Raw genomic sequence first — 17,427 nt, 5'->3', positions numbered from 1 at the left:
GGATATTGGGGAACTGGTTGCTATTCGTAGAGACCTCACATATTTTGAGTCAGTGAAAAAAAACCCGGACTCACTCTTGTCTACCATTTGTCTCTGGAGTGAGGGTCAGGGCCCTGGAACTATACTATGTGGGGCCAAGCACTCAGAACCCCATTCCTCTTCTCTGCATTTTCAGAATACCTGGCAGAATCAGGTACTTGATTAAATGGGTTGTGACAGGATGGCGTCTTGTCCTGATCCCACCACCCACATGCTGTGTGTCCTGGGGCAAGACATCTGCATTTTCCTTACCTGAGCACAGAGACCAGTTTATATGAGCTTTTTGAAAGGATTACCAGTCATTACTATAAAATTTTGCACATTTTTTTGTCAAAGGTGTCCATTTCGTACCAAATTGTTTAGTCCAAAAGACTCCTCTACCCACATTTCCTCGCTACCCCTCTAAAAAATTTATCTGTCGAATATGATCATTTATCTGTTATGAAATTAATCAGAATGTTGAGGGATAGCTCATCTCTTCCCTCTGGAGGCAACTGTAGGAAGAGCAGGAAATGCAGTACTTCTGGGAGTTTGTTCAAGACAGCAGGCTGTTCTATCCAGATGGTACAATATTAGTCAAGTGAAGGTGATTCACTTTGCTGTCCTGTTCGAGTATTATTTCATTATCCTATCAGGATAGAGGATATTAGAGGAGACTCAAAATTATATAGACAAGCCTCATTATCAAATAGGTTAATGGGGATTTTATTATATCCAGTCTCTTCAATCACTGTGCACTTGGCATGAGAATGAAATGGGAGATTCATTTACTTAAAAATATTTAACAAATACTTATGCTTTTTGTCCTAGAAGGCATCTTCTTGGTGTAAGGAAACCACTGTAAACAAATTATCATAAAAAATATAAGGTCCATATAGTCAGAGATATGGTTTTAAGTAGTAGTCATGTAGGCATGTGAGAGTTGTACCATAAAGGAGGCTGAGCCCCAAAATTGATGTTTTAAAGTTGTGGTGCTGGAGAAGACACTTGAGAATCCTGTGGTAGACAAGGACATCAGATCAGTCATTCCACAGAAAATCAACAGTGAATATTCATTGGAAAGACTGAGGCTGAATTGGAAGCTCTAATACTTCGGTCACCTGATGTGAAGAGCTGACTCATTTGAAAAGACCCCAATGCTGGGAAAGATTGAGAGCAGGAGGAGATGGGGATGACAGAGGATGAGATGGTTGGATGGCATCATTGACTCAATGAACGTGAGTTTGAGCAAATTCTGAGAGATAGTGAAGGACAGGGAACACTGGCATTTACACTCCATGGGGTCCCAAAGAGTGGGACATGACTTAGCGACTGAACAACAGCAAACTCTTCCTGAGGGCACCCCTCGTGTCTCAATGATAAAAGTTCTCATGCCAGTGCAGGAGAAGATGCCTTAGTTTGGGAAGATGCCCTAGAGAAGGAAATCCCAATCTACTCCAGTATTCTTGCCTGGGAAATCCCATGGACAGTGGAGCCTGAAGGGCTACAGCCCATGGGTCACAAAAGAGTCAGACAGGACTTAGGGACTGAACAACAACAATGGGAAAATGACTATTTATTAATGAAAAGAGATTCTCTTAAGCAGCTCACTATGCTGCTGTGTAGACTTGGGCAAGACATTTCAACTCTCAGAAATACAGATTCATTCTTTATAAAAGAGGATGACCATGTGTGCATTAAAAGTCCCCAGCTTTGTTTCCTTTTGAGAAACCTAACATGCTTTGAACACCACAGAACAAGGCAAATTGTCGAGAAGCACATAGAGTTTTAGTTTCCTCGGCTCCTGACTGCTCTTTAAATGTGCTGTCAACAGTAGAAACTACAAGGAATAAATAGGACTGGATGTTGTGGTTTCACCTTCTGTAAAAGAAGTTCAGCATCAGGAAGTTCCTCAAGAGCCAGAATGAAGTCACAGTCTCTTCCAAATATGTCTCCTTCTTCCTCAGAGTTAAGCAAAAGCCCTCTTGCTTCAGTGAGTGACCTCACCCAGGTCCAGGCCTTTCTCCACCCCACATTGCCATTATTTGACTCTCTGGTCAAAAGAGTTAAGTGCTAACTATCATCATTACCCATTATTATTATCATTTCAAAGGACTTTAGCTTTGCCGGGAAAAGAATATATGTTTATGGAGGCCATAGACAGTGCTCTGAAAATAGCCCCAGGATGTCAACAGCATGATCTCATGTAACAAATGAAGATGAGGGAAATTTCAGGCCACAAATCACATAGTTAAGAAAAGGCTGAACTGGGACACAAACTGAGGTCCTCTGATCCCAAAACCACAGGTGGCGAGACCAGAGTTGGAGGGAGAGAGAAGGGGGTTGCAAGTGGCTGCAGTAAACCCTCTCTGGATTTCTTCTGGTAAATTGGGCAGTTTTAACTCCAGGGACGTTTCTTGACTCTCAGAAGGTCACGTTATATGTTTAGTCATGGAAAATCAGTGCCTGACCTGACGCTACCAGATCAGGGACCTCATAACTGATACACTATTCCTAGTCACTGCCTTGTCCCTGATCCTACTGTAGTGTCATAAGAAGATCCATATTTGATCCCTGTCTCTGTTCATGCTCCAGGCAATCTGAAAGCCTTGGAATTTTATGTATTTTTATAAATCATGAAATGAGTGAAGGATGGGACCTGAGATAGAGCCTGGATGGGACTGGACTCCAGTATTTTCCATCAGCTGATTATAGGGTTAAAACTATCACCCCTCGGTCCCTCTGAGGACAGGAGAGAGTACTGATACTGAGTTTAATCAACAAAGGCCAATGATTTTATCAACTTGCCTGTCTCCACCCTCAATTAAAACCCATGAATGCTGGGTTCAGAGAGCCTCAGGGAAGGTGATAACATCAAGGGATTGAGAGGGGGGAGAGTCCTGAGAGGTCTTGGAGGCTTGGCACCCCCAACTCCCCATTTACCTGATGCCTCTCCTCCATTAGGCTGTTCCTGACTTTTAATGTTTTATAATACCTGGGTACAGTAAGTAAATGCCTTTCCTGAGTTCTCTGAATATTTCTAATAAGTTATTGAACATGGGAGGTGGATTATAGAACCTGCGAATTTATAACCAGTCGGTCACACATGTAAGTGACAGTAGAAATTGTGATTAACACTTGAGAGTGTGAGCCATCCTCAGGGATGGAGCCCTCATCTTGTGATGTCTGGGTCACCTCTGTGGATTTAGTGTCAGAAGTAAGTAGAGTCTTGAATACCCAGTGGGTGTGAAGAACTGGTTGCTACTGACAGAGATTCCACATGTTTGGTGTGAGGGACAAAACCCAGACTCACTCTTTTCTACCATTTGTGTCTGGGGTGAGGCTCAGGGACAGGGGAACGTATTATGTTGAACAGAGCAGACAGAACCCCTTCCCAGCTCTCTGCAGTTTCAGAATTCCTGAAGAAATAGTTACTTGATTAAATGGGTTGTGACTTGTCCTGATTGTTTAACACTCAAATATTTTGTGTCCTGGGGCAAGTCACTTGCAGTGTCCTCAAATGAACAATTGGCCAGGTTACATGAGTTTTTTTTGAAAGGATTAGCAGTCATGACTGGAGAAGGAAATGGCAACCCACTCCAGTATTCTTGCCTGTAGAATTCCATGAACAGAGGAACCTGGTAGGCTGCAGTCCATTGGGTCTCAAGGAGTCGGACACAACTGAGTGACTAACAACATAGTCGGTTAACATTGTGATAGTTTCGGGTGGTCAGCAAAGCAACTCAGCCACATATATAAATGCATTCATTCTCCCCAATACTCTCTTTCCATCTAAGCTGCCACATAATACTGAGCTGCGTTCCATGTGCTCTACTGTTGGTTATCCAATGTCACACTTTCTTTTCCAATGGTGAAATGTTTCTACCACACATACATCCAGAGAAGAGCATTATAAACTCACAGGCTATTGTCCAGCTCTGATCATTATCAACATATGGAGAATATTCATAATAAGTATCCTCCCTTTTTGTTCTTTTGGAGTTAATCAGTGGCATAATGTCAATAAATCTATAGATACTCAGTAACAACATGTAATTATTTCCAGTATTATCCTGTCAGTGTGACACCTAATGACGTTGGTATCAATGCCCTGGACAGAAGGATACCAAGGGCCTTTTCATACTCACCCTACCATCACTGCACCCCACCATCTCCATTGCAAACAAACTGGTGGTTTCAGTTTTTCACCTGGTAGACCAAACAGTGAATCGCCTTCCTATTTGACCAAGATCCTCCCATCTCTGCAGCCTTGTGACCTGACTTCTGCCTGCTATCTCCATACACAGGTCCCTGCAAGGCCAAAATAATCAGATACTTCTACAAGGCCGGGTCTGGGTTCTTGGAGACGTTTGTATTTGGCAGCTTCAAAGCAAAGAGTAGCAATGTCAAGATCAGGGAGATCTGTCCCAGACCCACGGTGATCCTGGACATGACTTAGTGGCTAAGTCATGACTTTTCCTGAACACTTACTGTGAGCCCATCCCATAGGTCACAATGTTAAATGCCCCTGGACCAGGTGAGTGATATGGCTGGACATATTTGGAGTGGGGGTGGAGGCAGGGCGGACAACAAGGAATGGCGGGGATTATGGAAACTGGAGAGAAGGCTGCCCTCCTGAGAAGAGAGCAGCTCTGCTTAGCTTAGTTCATGGCTTTCAGAACTTGGTCCCTTGAGCAGCACCCTCAGTCCTGAAACCCGGTAGATGCAGATACTCAGGTCCCAACCATGTCTTACCAAATCAAACCTCAGACAGTGGAGATCTCAGATCTGTGTTTCAACAAATGTCTAATGGATTCTGAAACTTGCTTAGAGTTGAGACCCACTGCTCCCTGGTGGCTCAGATAGTAGAGAATCTGCCTGCAGTGTAGATGACCTGAGTTTGATCTCAGCATTGGGAAGATCACCTGGAGAAGGGAATGTGTGTCCACTCCAGTATTCTTGCCTGGAGAATTCCATTTAATCTTGTTTAATGGGAAGACTGTGTAGTCAGATCACTTAGTGTTGCCAACAATGTGAGAAGTTCATTTTTTTTTTTTATAAAATCTCCCACTGCTATTTTCCGGAAATGATTTGAAATTGTAAATGGTACTCTGTGTGTTAATAATACTTGGATGCTAGCCAGATTTGCAATCTCTGGTTTGTGTTTTTTCTTTTTTAATCTTGAAAATAATTCTAACAAAAATAGCATTCACAACACCATTTTAAGAAAGTAAACTACTTATTTCCAAAAAGCCAGGTGCTGTTTTATCAATTAGACTGAAATTGACCCCTCGTGCTTTGAATATGAATGATACTCACTGGACAAAGCCTCAGAAAAATCTAAACATCTTCTGCATGCCCCAGATACAGTCCATCCTTACAGGATATGGCATTAGATCGTATGGAATTCAAATTTCTCACTTTTTAGAGGGAAAAACTGAGCATGAGGAGAAGAGATATGACCTGATTTCAGGTTTTGGGTCCTCTGATTTATCCAGATATAAACCCTGTGATTTTCCTGTCTTGTGATTTCTCTGAAGTTGCCCTCAGGAACAGAAAGCTTCCTAGTCAGAGATCTTAGTTATACATGACACAGGGAAGGGGGTTGTGGAGAGAGGATCAGCCCATCAGGAAGCTGTTCTAGGAGACTGGAGGGGTGTGCTCCCACCTGGGCCAAAGTGAGGACAGGTTAGGACAGGAGGACACTGGTTGAGAAAGACAGACAGATGAGAGAGGTGGGTGGGATAAGAGGAGTTTGTGCTCTTAGAGGGAGTCTCTGCTGCTCCCTGGTCTCAGGTGGACAGATTGAGGCAGGAAGAGGGGAAGGGCCAGAGGGCCTCTTGAACTGAAGTCTATTAATCATTTTACGATCTGCAGGTTGTGTGTCCTGAGCAAGTGGCTTCACCTCTTGAGCCACGGCTTTCTCCTTGACACAATGGGATTGAGGATCCAGATGTTGTTGGTTCATCTGAGGCTAAATGAAATCATTCATGTGAAACATCTCAGGAGAGAGCAGACCCTCCCCTCACACTGGCTATTTTGTGTGTAACTGGCTACTGATGTCCTTCTGTCCTGGGGTAACTCGGTATAATACATACAGCCCTTCTAAAGTGTGCTACGTGGTTTTAACGACAAGTAAACACACAAGGATGAGGGAAGGGTCTGTGGGTGTGTCACCCTTGACGTGTGCACTCTGGTTTACAGCTTCCCATGCAGCAGAGTGCATACGCACAGACTCTGAAGTCAGATCCCTGGGCCCCAATCCTCTCTCTACCAGCTATGATCTAAGTAAATTACTTTATCTCCTGTTATCTCAGGTACCTCCTCAGTCACATGAGGAAATATCAACAGTTTCTCCCCTTTCTTTAAAAATTTTTGAGGATTTGATGAGTTTTATGTGTTAGGTGCTTAGGATAATGCCTGCCAAAATGAGGAATTTAAGTTTTTCCTGATGTAATTATTCATTACTGCTATAATTACTACTACAAAGAACTTTGACTTCTCCAGAGAAGGAATACATGCCAGTTGCCTCCATTGCTTCCATGGCAGCCACATGATGTGGGAAGCACGGATCTCACATGACACCTGAACACATGAGGTTCTGGGAGATTTAAATCCTCACACACAAAGTTAGGAATACACAGAGCTGGTACCCTAATTGAGGTCCTATGGCCCCATCACCAATGAGGGAGAGCAGGAGGAAGAAGGTGGCCATAGGAAGTCTTCCAAGGTCCCCTGAAGTCCACTCATGCAGGCAGCATTTCTGTTTGCAACACCAGGTGAGGGATAGCAAGTGGTCATGTGGTGGAGAGGTATTCACTTCCCTGCTTCCTTCGGCCCCCTCCCCTTACTCGTTTTTCAATGCATAATGAAGGTTATACTCCAGGATGGCCTAACCTCCTCCAGCTCAGTTTCTCCCTGGACCAATGCCTGAAAAAGAGCAAGTGTTCATCCAGTGCAGAAGCTGTGGCAATGGTTGCAGGAAGCTGTCCTGTGTCACCCCTGTCATCTGAGGTAGGTGAGGGGGGACAGGGTATTGAGGCCCAGATGTGATGAAAGTATCACAAGGCTGAAAAGGAGGACCTGGGCTAACACACTGCTATTCACCTATGTGTCCTTCGATCCACTGTCTCTCCTCACTGACCGTCCATCATGTATGTGCCATGCACGGCTCCAGGTGCTCAGATGCTCTCTGAATGTCCATATTGGACAAACTCCATCTGTCTGATCACAGTCTGTGCTAACATTAGACCCACAGGCATAATCAAGCCTAATAATTGCTGTTCTCAGACTAGATCTCAGACTTGGCCCCTGCAGAAAGAAGGCATGGTTAGGAGGGAGATTTCACAATAAACAGGACTGACCCAGCTCCTCCCATGCCTCACTCCCTTCCTCATCCTCTGATCCCACCCCCAGCCAGGATATTAAAAGCTCAGTCTTTCCGTCCCCAGCATCCTCAGGAGCCCTCCTGCAAGCCCACAAAGATGAACCGGCTCTGTCTCTCTGCAGTCCTTCTCTTCCTCCTGGTTATCCTGGTGGACAGCACCCCTGTGTATGAACACCATACCCAGGACCAAGGTAGGTCTGCATTCCCCTCTCCTGTACAGACTGGAGGGAAATGATGGAAGTCCATGGAAGGGCTGAGGGCCAGTTGTGACCACACTGCTACCAGTCTTCTCTGGATTTCTCCTGTCACATTGGGCAGGATGTTTGTTTCTTTGGCTTTGGCATATTGGTCTTCCTGACTATGCGAGGGTATTCCCTAGTTACCAGGGCTACTCTCTGTTTGTGGTGTGTGGGCTTCTCATAGGGATGGCGTCTCTTGTTGCAGAGTAGGGACGCTAGGCATCTGGGCTCAGTAGTTGCAGATCACCTGCGTAGTTGCCCCAAGATATGTGGATCCTCCCAACCAGGGATAGAACCCATGTCCCCCGCATTAGTATGTGGATTCTTATCTACTCTACCACCAGGGAAGTCTTATGTTGGAAACTTTTAACTCAGCTAATATCATGATGCTCATGAGAATATCTTCAAAATTTTATATTAAGTATATATCTATCTCACCTAACTCTACCAGATCAGGGCCCATTTCTGAGACTCTATTCGTGGTCCCTGCCTTGTCCATGAACCTTGCTGTAGTGTAGTAACAAAAAGCTGCCTATTTGATCCTTGTTTTGGTTAATAGCCCAGGCCTCCTAAAACTTGGGATTTACTGACTTTATAGGTTATAAGATGAGTCACAAGAGGAGACTCAAGGTACCTTCAGGATGGAGTTGTTCTCCAAGAAACTTCAAACATCCATTTCATGGTTCCAGTTTTCACCATGTCTCATTCCAGCACCTCTGTGGAGAGGGGAGGGCCCTGAGAGTGAGATCAATCACCCGTGGCTGATGATCCAACCACTATGGCTGTTTAGTGAACCCTGGGAAGAAATACATTAAACTGGGCTCAGAGAGCTTGTGTGTTTTTGAAAACAGGAAGTTGATGTGAGGGTGCTGTGCTCACTAGGGCACAGAGGCTGGGCACCCCTCCCTCCCACTCTGCATACACATCTCTTCCATTTTACTGCCTTGAGTAACATTTTGTATAGTTATCTGGGAAGTGTAAGCAAGTGTTTTTCCTAAGTTCAGCCACCAATTGTATTGAGCCATTGATTTTGAAGGTGGGTCATGGACATCCTGATTTTAGCCGTTTGATCACAAGCATGAGCAACTTGGGACCTCAGGGCTGGCAGCTGAATTGAGGATGGTCTTGAGTCCTCAACCTGCAGAATCTGCACTAACTCCACAGATTTCTAATCAGAAGTTAATTGACTTGCTAGACACCCAATGGGTGTTTGGGGACTCAGTTGCTCTTAAAGGACCACATCTTTGTTGTCAGAGTCAAACCCAGACTCACTCTCCCCTGTGATTCAGGGGCTCAGGTGATGCTCCAAAAGAGGGGATTCATGAAAGTAGGACCTTGCACCCAGAAACTGTTCTCAGTTATCTGTATTTTCAGAGTTCCTGGCAGAATGAGGTAGTGTATCAAATGGGTTGTAATGTGACAGTGTCTTGTCCTGACCCAGATACCTACATGTCGTAAGGCAAGTCATCTGCTATTTTCTCATTGGAACAGGGGATACATGTTACATGGGTTTTTGAACAGAAACCAGTCATGAATATAAAGAGTTGAATCACATTTCATGGTGAATTTTGTGCATTTTCCACCAAGATGTGTTAATCTGAAAATGATTTCTCTATCTACTTGCTCTGGGTGAGAAAGTATATTTAGGTGTCAAATAGCAATCATTCCTCTATTGTGAATATGACCAGAAAAACCTGGGATGAGTGAGCAGCAGATCCACTGCAGAAAAAAACAAGAAACACACAGAGCCCATTGTGGGTTTGCCCTTGGGACCAAGGCTGATACAATATTAGAAAAATCTCCAGGCCCTTTCCTTTGTCCTCTTTTGACTATTATTTTATTATCCATATTGTCCCCTTCCTTGTCCACTGTTGACCATTACTTAATTATGCATATTTGATGCTTGTTCTGTTGCATGAGCCCAGCCTCCTGAAACTCCTGGAATCTACTGTCTTTCATAGGTCTGGAGACAAACCATAGAAGGACACCTGAGAAGCGGTCAATAATAGATGTGATTAGAAATGTCATCGATGGTGTGGTTAAAGGTTTGAATTTTTTCCACCTCTGGGGAGAGCGGAGGGCACTGGGATCGAGAACAGTCACCACTGGTCAATGATTCAATCAACATGCAAGTTTAGTGAAAACTCAATGAAAATCCATAAATATGGGCATTCAGGGAGCTTTTGGGGTGGTATCACACAACAGTGATGTGAGGGTCCAGTGTTCTCTAGGACACGAAGGCTCCTCACAACTACACTTCCACTTTGCCCTGCATGTCTCACTCATTTTTGCTGTGCTTAGATTTATCCTTAATAATAACGTGAGAGCTGTGTTTGAGTGGGGTTCCTGAGTTTGGTCGTCAGTTTTATTGAATTATTGAACATGGAGTGCGGTAATGTTACCTCCAAGTTTTAGCTACTTTGTCAAATCACAACCACTTCACTGTCATCAGAATTGAGGACAGTTTTGAGCCCTCGACATGCAGAATCTGTACTAACTCCCCGGATTTTCTGTCGGAATAAAATAGACTTGCAGGAACCCAGTGGGTGTTTGGGGAATTGGATGTTGTTGCTAGAGACGCCACATATTTGGTGTCAGGGAAACCCAAACTCACCCTCTGTGTGCTTTGGGAGCTCAGGTGAGTTCTGGGGACAGGGAAGTAATGCAAGTGTAACACTGCACTCAGAAGCTCTCAGAAATTATCTGTATTTTCAGAGTTCCTGGCAGAATAGGATAGTATATCAAACGGGTTGTGACATAACCTTATCTTGTCCTGACCTGCCACACACATGCTGTGTGTCCTGGGGCAAGTCATCTAGAGCTTCCTCATCTGAACAGCAGATACCTGCTACATGGATTCTTTGAACATATTACTGGCCATAAATATAAGAAGTGTATTCACCTTCATGGCCAAATTTGGTTATTTTCCTGTGGATATGTTCATTTGAAATAACTCCTCTACCTACTTTTTTGGGGCCAGAGAGAATAATTATGTGTCAAATAATGATTATTTCTCTCATAAAAATTAATCAGAACAACCTGGGAAAAATGATCAGAGTATCCAGGCCTTTTCTCTTGTCCATGTTTCACTATCATTTTATTATCCATATTTTATCTTTGTCTTGGTTCATGGTCCAAGACTCTGAAAATTTTGGAATTTTTGTCTTTCATAGGTACCAAGATATTTCATGGACTAAAAGGATTGGCTGACATAATCAGTAATGGAATTCAAGGTTTGAGACTTCTTTACCTTAGGGGGAAGGGAGAGCACTGAGGTTGAGATCAGTCATCACTGCCCAAAGATTCAATCAATATCCCTATTGAAGGAAACCTCAGTAAAGGTTAAAAAATAAAAATAAAACTCCATAAATTCTGGCATTCAGAGAGCTTATGGATGGGAACCAATGGTGGTGATGTGAGGGTGCTGTGCTCTCTGGGGCATGAATGCTCACCACACCTCCACTCTTTCTTTGCCCTCCATGTCTCTTCCATTTCACTGTTTCTGAGTTTTCTCCTGTATATTAATCTGAGGGCAGTAAGTATAGGTTTTCCTGAGTTCAGTCGCCGGTTTGATTGAGATATTGAGCTTGGAGGTGGGGTCATGAAGACTACCATTTTTAGTTACTTGGTCAGAAGTGTGAGTGACTCGAACCACATGACTGGCATCTGAAGTCAGGAGAGTCTTGATACCTCAACCTGTGGCATGGGCACTAACTCCAAAGATATGGTATCAGAAGTCAATTGACAGTGGGGCGCCCACTGGGTATTGGGAATTGGATGGGGTTGGTGCAGAAACCATATCTTTGCAGTCAGAAAAAACCTCAGACTCACCATGCCTTGTGATTTGAGGGCTCACATGAGGCTTGGGAAGGTGAGTAGTGAGAATAGGACACTGCACCCAGAAACTCTTACCAGTTATCTATATTTTCAAGCTCCTAGCAGAATCAATAGTGTATCAATGGGGTGTGATATGACAGTGTCTTGTCCTGATCCCACCACCCACACGCTTGTGTCACAGAGCAAGTCATCTGCAGTTTCCTCATCTGAATAGGGGAAATTTCTTATATGAGTTCTTTGAACTGATGATGAGTCGTGAATATAAACAGTTTATCCCCATTTCATAAACAGATTTGTCCATTTTCCACCACAATGTGTTAATCTGAAAAAACTTTGTCTACCTATTTGTTTTGGACAATTAAAACTATTTCTTTATCAAATAATGATTATTTCTCTATTATGAAAACTAATTGAAAGATATGGAGCCACTGCGGAGAGCAACTGCAGGGAAAGCAGGAAACACAGCCCCTGTGTGGTAGACTGTGGGACCAAGCCTGAGACAATGTTACTAAAGTCTCCAGGCTCCTTCCCGTGTCCTTTTTGACTGTCATTTTCCTGTTCATATTTGATCGTTTCCCTGTTTCATGGACCAGGCCTCCTGAAACTCTTGCAATTTACTCTCTTTCATAGGTCAGTTGATGATTTCTGGAACACAGCTTGAGAACCATACAGTCGAGGAGTTCCCAACACAAATACTCAAACATGGTAAGAAAGGTTTTGTATTTTCTGCACCTCTGGTGAGAGGGAAGGTCACTGAGATTGAGATCAATCACCAATGGCCAATGATTCAATCAATAAGCCTGTTTCTTGAAACCTCAGTTCAGTCAGTTTAGTTCAGTCACTCAGTCATTTCTAACTCTTTGCGACCCCATGGACTGCAGCACGCCAGGCCTTCCTGGCCATCACCATCTACTGGAGCTGACTTTTTCACTCTCCTCTTTTACTTTCATCAAGTGGTTCTTTAGATCTTCTTCACTTTAGAACCTCAAACCTGCATCAATATTGGGATTTAGAGAGTTTTTGGGTGGTGAATACAAATACATGATGTGAGAGTGCTGTGCTCACTAGGGCATGAAGGCTCTGCCAACCCACAGTCCCCCTTCATCCTACACATCTCCTCCATTTCACTCTTTGTGAATTTTCATTTCTATTAATCTGAAAATGGGCTTCCCTTGTAGCTCAGTCGGTAAAGACTCTGCCTGCAGTACAGGAGACTCGGGTTCAATCCCTGGGTTGGGAAGATCCCCTGGAGAAGGAAATGACAACCCACTCCAGTATCCTTGTCTGGAAAAGAGCCTGGTGGGCTGCAGTCCATGGGGTCGCAAAAAGTCGGGCACGACTGAGCGACTAACACTTAGTTACTTACTTAATCTGAGAATAGTCAATAAGGGTTTTCCTTAGTCTGGTTGTCAGTTCCATTCAGTTACTGAACATGGAGATGTGGTCATGGAACCTCCAAATTTTAGCCATTTGGTCACAAGCATAAGTAACTTTGGACCACACGGTTGGTACTAAAGTGAGGACAGTTGTGATCCCTCAGTGGGTGGGATCTGTACCAACTGCACGGATTTCATTTCACATGTTAAGTGACTAGGGGACACCCAGGAGTGGTTTGGGGAATTGGCTGATGTTGGTCCAGATAACACATATTTGGTGTCAAAGGATACCCAAACTCACTCTCTGCTGTGATTTGGGAGCTTAGGTGAGGTTTACGGACAGGGAAGTAATGAAAGTAGGACACTGCATCCAGAAACTCATACAAGTAAACGGTATTTTTAGAATTCCTGGTAGAATCAGGTATTGTATCAGATGGGTTGTGACATGATAGTATCTTTTCCTGACTCTACCACCCCTATGCTCTGTGTTTTGTCCATTATCCACCAGTGTGTTAATCTGAAGAACATGATCTTGACCTCCTTTGGTCAAGAGATAACATTAATATGTCAAGTAATGATTATTCCTCTATGATTAACATGAGCAGACAGACACAGGATCACTGAGCAGGGAAACTGCAGGAACACAAGAAACACAGTCTTTGTCTCATGGGATCTAGGTTAAGACAATACAAGCAAAGTCTCTAGGCCCTTTCACTAGTCCTCTTTTGACTATTATTTTATTAATCCTATATTTGTTCCATATTTGATCCTTGTCCTGCTTCATTGCCCAGGCCTCCTGAAACTCTTGGAATTTCCTTTCTTTGTTAAGTCATGAGAGCACTCAGGGAAAGCAACCCAGGAAATCTTCAGGTCTGGGCTGGTCCTCCAAAAACTTAAACACCCATTTAGAGGTTGGAAATTTCACCACTTTCTTGCCAGCACCTCTGAGGAGGAAGGAAGACTCTGAGATTGAGATCAATCAGCAATGGCCACTAACTCAGTCAATATGGCTATTTATTGAAAACCTCCATAAGAATCCATAAATATTTGGTTTCAGAGAAGTTTTGTGGCTAATGATAACCCATACAGACTATTTCACTATCCTGTAAGGAGACTGAATGTTAGAGGGAGATTGACCATTGTGTAGATGTGCCCCATCTTTTACTAAAAGGAAATCAATTATATCCATTCTATGTGATGACTGTGCACCTGTGGAGAGAATGACAATGGGAGTTATTATGTCCCTACAATGCATTGTTCTTGGGGTGGAGAAACAGCTGTGAAAAAATATGGCAATATAGCTTGTCTTGTAGTAGGGAGACAAACAATAGCAAGGAGGAGAAATCCTATGGTAGGTTATAAGTTTTTAGAAGGTAGAGAGTGGTGCGCAAAATGGATGCTGTGCTTCTTCTCCACAGTTTCAGGGAAACCTTCTATGATAAGGAGGCATTGAGTAGAGGCTGCAGAAGTAACGTGCCTGGTCTGTTTGAGCAGCAGCTGGGACCTGGCTGGCTGGAGCTGAGTGGGTGGAGGGAAGGGGAACGGAAGGGGATGAGGCAGAGATGTCATGGGGGCAGGTCTTGAGGAGCCTTGTGGGCCTTTATGAGAATCAGAGTTTGATTCTCAGAGAAAAGGGAAGTCACTGAGGAGGTGGTCTTGGGAACAATGGGATAGGGCTCAGTAACAGGATCTCTGAGGCTGCAGTGCACAGAGTGTCCTCTAGGGGGCAAAGAGCAGAGACAGAGGCCCAGTGCCCAGTGAGCAGGCTGCCGCAGTGGTCCACATGGAGTGTGACCTATGTTGTTCCCTGGATGGATCCCAGGTCTCTCCAATAAAATGAATGTCTTGCTCTGTTGAAGTTTCTATGGAGGCTTAATTACCTAGCCATGATGCATTAAATCATTATCCATTGGAGATTGTTCAGCAGACAGCTCCATTATCCTCCCAGAGGTTGAGGGAAGGCAAAGAGGTGGTGGATAGAAGACCACAGTGGAGGGTGGGAATGAAAGTGCCCACCGCCCTGTAGACAGTCCTTTCCTGTGCAATAACCCGTTCTGGTTTACAAGTGTCTTTCCAAAATACTGTCTTCACATACCAGAAGACACTTTTATTGTTCTCATCACATTAGAAATACCAAGATGTTTAGGAACTCAGTGTCAGAAAAAGGATCAAAAAACAAAAACAAAACACATCTATTTCTTCTTATAATCACAGTATCAACATGTTGATAGTTCAACATTCAATTTATTCAGTCCTCCTGAGGGATCAGAAGTAAACACACTGGTATGTTTCCTTCAGGCCCTTTCCCATTATAACATGATTCCTTCACTTTTTTTATTTACAGTGGAAAGTTTTTACCATATACAAAGGCGCAGAGAACAATATTATAAAACCCAGGTACCCAGACCCAGTATTTATTGACATATAGGGAATGATTTTCACCTGTGACCTCTTTTTGTTGCTATAGAGTTGTGTATTTCTTTTTTTTTTTTAACATTTATTTGGTGCTTTTGGTGTTAGTTGCAGGCCACAGGCTCAGTAGTTGTGGCCTGCTGACTTAGATGTCCCTCAGGATGTGGGACTTTAATTCTCTTATAAAGGGATTGGACCCTGGACTCCTGCACTGTAAGGCAGATTCTTAACCAGTTGCCCACCAGGGAAGTTCTTTAGAAGTTTTTGAGGCTAAGCAAAGGCATTATACCAATTTTTGTTAAAATACTCATGAGGAGGTATAGAAGTGTACATGGTTAATATATCATGTCATCCCTAGCAACATTCCTAATTCTGTCCCAGAAAGAAGGTTTTCAAATGGCCTTTTCCATCTGACCATCCTCCAAAACCTAGCATTCTCTATTGCAAACAAACTGGCAGTTCTAGCTGTTGTCCTTGTACGAGCTGTGATGACCGTCCTCATAACTGAGCCATTGCCCCTCCTTTCCCAGCAGCTTCTAAGCCTGAATTCTGCCTGGAGCCTGAGTTAAAGGGTCCCTGCAAGGACCAGATGACCCGGTACTTCTACAATGCCAAGACTGGGTACTGCGAGCCATTTGTATATGGCGGCTGCGAAGGGAACAAGAACAACTTCCAGACACTATCGGACTGCATAGTGACCTGCTGTCCAGTGACAGTATCCCTGTGGTAAGACAGGGGGCTGGGCACAGGGGGAGGGGATGGACTGGGGAAGGAGGTGGAGCTCAGGGGACCACTCACCAGTCAAACCTGCACAGTGTCTTCCTCCTTAATGCTTCCCGGTAGAAGAGGGGGCATTGTCCTGTGAAACCACACACTGAGCAAGTTCTCCAGGAGTCAGCGTGGCAGGTCAAAGCGAGATGCCTTTTATGACAATCTGAGCCTAATCACATGCTCCTCCATCTTAGATATGAATACTGAATCAACCACTCTCCAGGGCAGGTCTGCAGGGCTCCTGAGCACCCCATCTTGGCATGGAAAACTTACTTCCTTCTTGTTTGCCATTCAGGGCATGAGGACTATTGTTTCATATTTTTTGGAAACTCTAGACTCTGTCAAGATGATGGGTGTCCACATCTGGGCTACAATGATGACACTCAACAAGTTCCTTTCTTTTTGCAGAGGACATGTGAAGAATGGTTCCCAGAAAATGTGACGTCCAAGGAGGACCCCTGCAGGGCTGGGCCATGGCTGCTTCTGAAACTGTTCAGTCTCTCACAGTCCTTCTCTCCCCTACCTTCCTCAGCAGAACCTGTATAATTCCTTTCTTCTATTGGTCAACATGTCTAAATCTGTCTCACCCAGCTGGCTCTCAGCACCATGAGAACATCTTCTCTTTATTCCTAGCACTGAGCTTAGCTGCTAGCACCAAGGAGACAGTTCCTAATTATTGGAGGAAGAAAGGAAGAAATGTAGGAGCACATTCGTCACGACCAGAGTAACTATAGAGCCTACAGTTTGACGCAGGATTTTTGTCTTAAACCATATCCTCACTACATCCTCACCTTCATCCCCCTCCCCACGATCACTGCTCTCTTTGTGAGTGCCGAATGTGGAGTTTCTCGCATCCAGTTCTCAGAATCAGTAATGGGAGAAGGGTATGTGATGAAGAAGCTTCTTGATCCTACAATGATGTTGGAATTTTCCTTTCCATAGCTTCAAACACTGGCTTATATTTCAATAATAATGCATTTTAATAAATAATTCAATAATGCATTTCAATAAATGTATATTCTAAAGTAAACTGACTGAAGTGGAGTCTTTTGCATGAAACTACAAACCTTAACCAAGAGGGTCCATGGGAATATTGGTCTTTCTCACTGTTCTGCAGACAGTGGGCACCTCCTGGTTCACTGTCCAGAGACTGTCCCTACCAGGTATCAGAAGCAAACCCATCACAGCATCATTGACCTCTTAATAGCCACTCCAAGCTACACAGAAACCTGGGAGAAACAAATCTCCACATGAGCTTTCATTTCTTTCTTCTAAGTTCAGTCAAATTTGGGGGCAGGCTGTCCTCCTGGACCCTCAGGAATAGGCATGAGGCTCAGTTGTCCACTTTTCTAAGGAATATGATTCCCTGAAGTAACAGGTGGGGAGG

At 43.9% G+C, this 17,427-nt stretch overlaps 1 protein-coding gene across 1 annotated transcript; it reads left to right on the top strand.

Moving 5' to 3' along the window:
* The first annotated feature begins 7,492 nt into the window (after positions 1-7,492).
* On the top strand, positions 7,493-17,065 carry LOC122681567 (trophoblast Kunitz domain protein 1-like). The gene is made up of 6 exons (XM_043883776.1): positions 7,493-7,596; positions 9,606-9,689; positions 10,818-10,877; positions 12,112-12,186; positions 15,800-15,995; positions 16,449-17,065. Coding segments are annotated over exons 1-6 (510 nt in total). The 5' UTR covers positions 7,493-7,502; the 3' UTR covers positions 16,450-17,065.
* The last annotated feature ends 362 nt before the right edge of the window (positions 17,066-17,427 follow it).

Source organism: Cervus elaphus, chromosome 23 (genome assembly GCF_910594005.1).
Source record: "Cervus elaphus chromosome 23, mCerEla1.1, whole genome shotgun sequence".
NCBI classification, from domain to species: Eukaryota; Metazoa; Chordata; class Mammalia; order Artiodactyla; family Cervidae; genus Cervus; species Cervus elaphus.
Note: the sequence above shows the minus strand (reverse complement) of the source record. Positions and strands in the feature narration are given on the sequence as shown.

Coding starts and splice junctions, on each gene's coding strand:
- LOC122681567 (XM_043883776.1), top strand. CDS start 7,503: ATGAACCGGCTCTGTCTCTCTGCAGTCCTTCTCTTCCTCCTGGTTATC. Junction 7,597..9,605: donor ACACCATACCCAGGACCAAG/GTAGGTCTGCAT, acceptor TGTCTTTCATAG/GTCTGGAGACAAACCATAGA. Junction 10,878..12,111: donor AATCAGTAATGGAATTCAAG/GTTTGAGACTTC, acceptor TCTCTTTCATAG/GTCAGTTGATGATTTCTGGA.